Below are 292 nucleotides of genomic sequence, written 5' to 3'. Positions count from 1 at the left end.
AGCCGCACCGGTACCGGCCCGGCACGGTGGCGCTGCGCGAGATCCGGCGCTACCAGAAGTCGACGGAGCTGCTGATCCGCAAGCTGCCGTTCCAGCGCCTGGTGCGCGAGATCGCGCAGGACTTCAAGACCGACCTGCGCTTCCAGAGCTCGGCCGTGATGGCGCTGCAGGAGGCGAGCGAGGCGTACCTGGTGGGGCTCTTCGAGGACACCAACCTCTGCGCCATCCACGCCAAGCGCGTCACCATCATGCCCAAGGACATCCAGCTGGCCCGCCGCATCCGCGGGGAGCG

General features: G+C 69.2%; 1 protein-coding gene across 1 annotated transcript; it reads left to right on the top strand.

The window, feature by feature from the left end:
* Window positions 1–5: 5 nt before the first annotated feature.
* On the top strand, window positions 6–288 carry LOC104457907 (histone H3; the record flags this gene model as incomplete). The annotated part of the gene is made up of 1 exon (XM_010086189.1): window positions 6–288. A coding segment is annotated over one exon (283 nt), but the record flags the coding sequence as incomplete, so codon positions are not given.
* Window positions 289–292: the final 4 nt, after the last annotated feature.

Source organism: Pterocles gutturalis, unplaced genomic scaffold, assembly GCF_000699245.1.
Source record: "Pterocles gutturalis isolate BGI_N339 unplaced genomic scaffold, ASM69924v1 C11357379, whole genome shotgun sequence".
Taxonomy (NCBI): Eukaryota; Metazoa; Chordata; class Aves; order Pterocliformes; family Pteroclidae; genus Pterocles; species Pterocles gutturalis.
The sequence above is the reverse complement of the archived record's forward strand: the minus strand, read 5'-3'. Positions and strand labels throughout refer to the sequence as shown.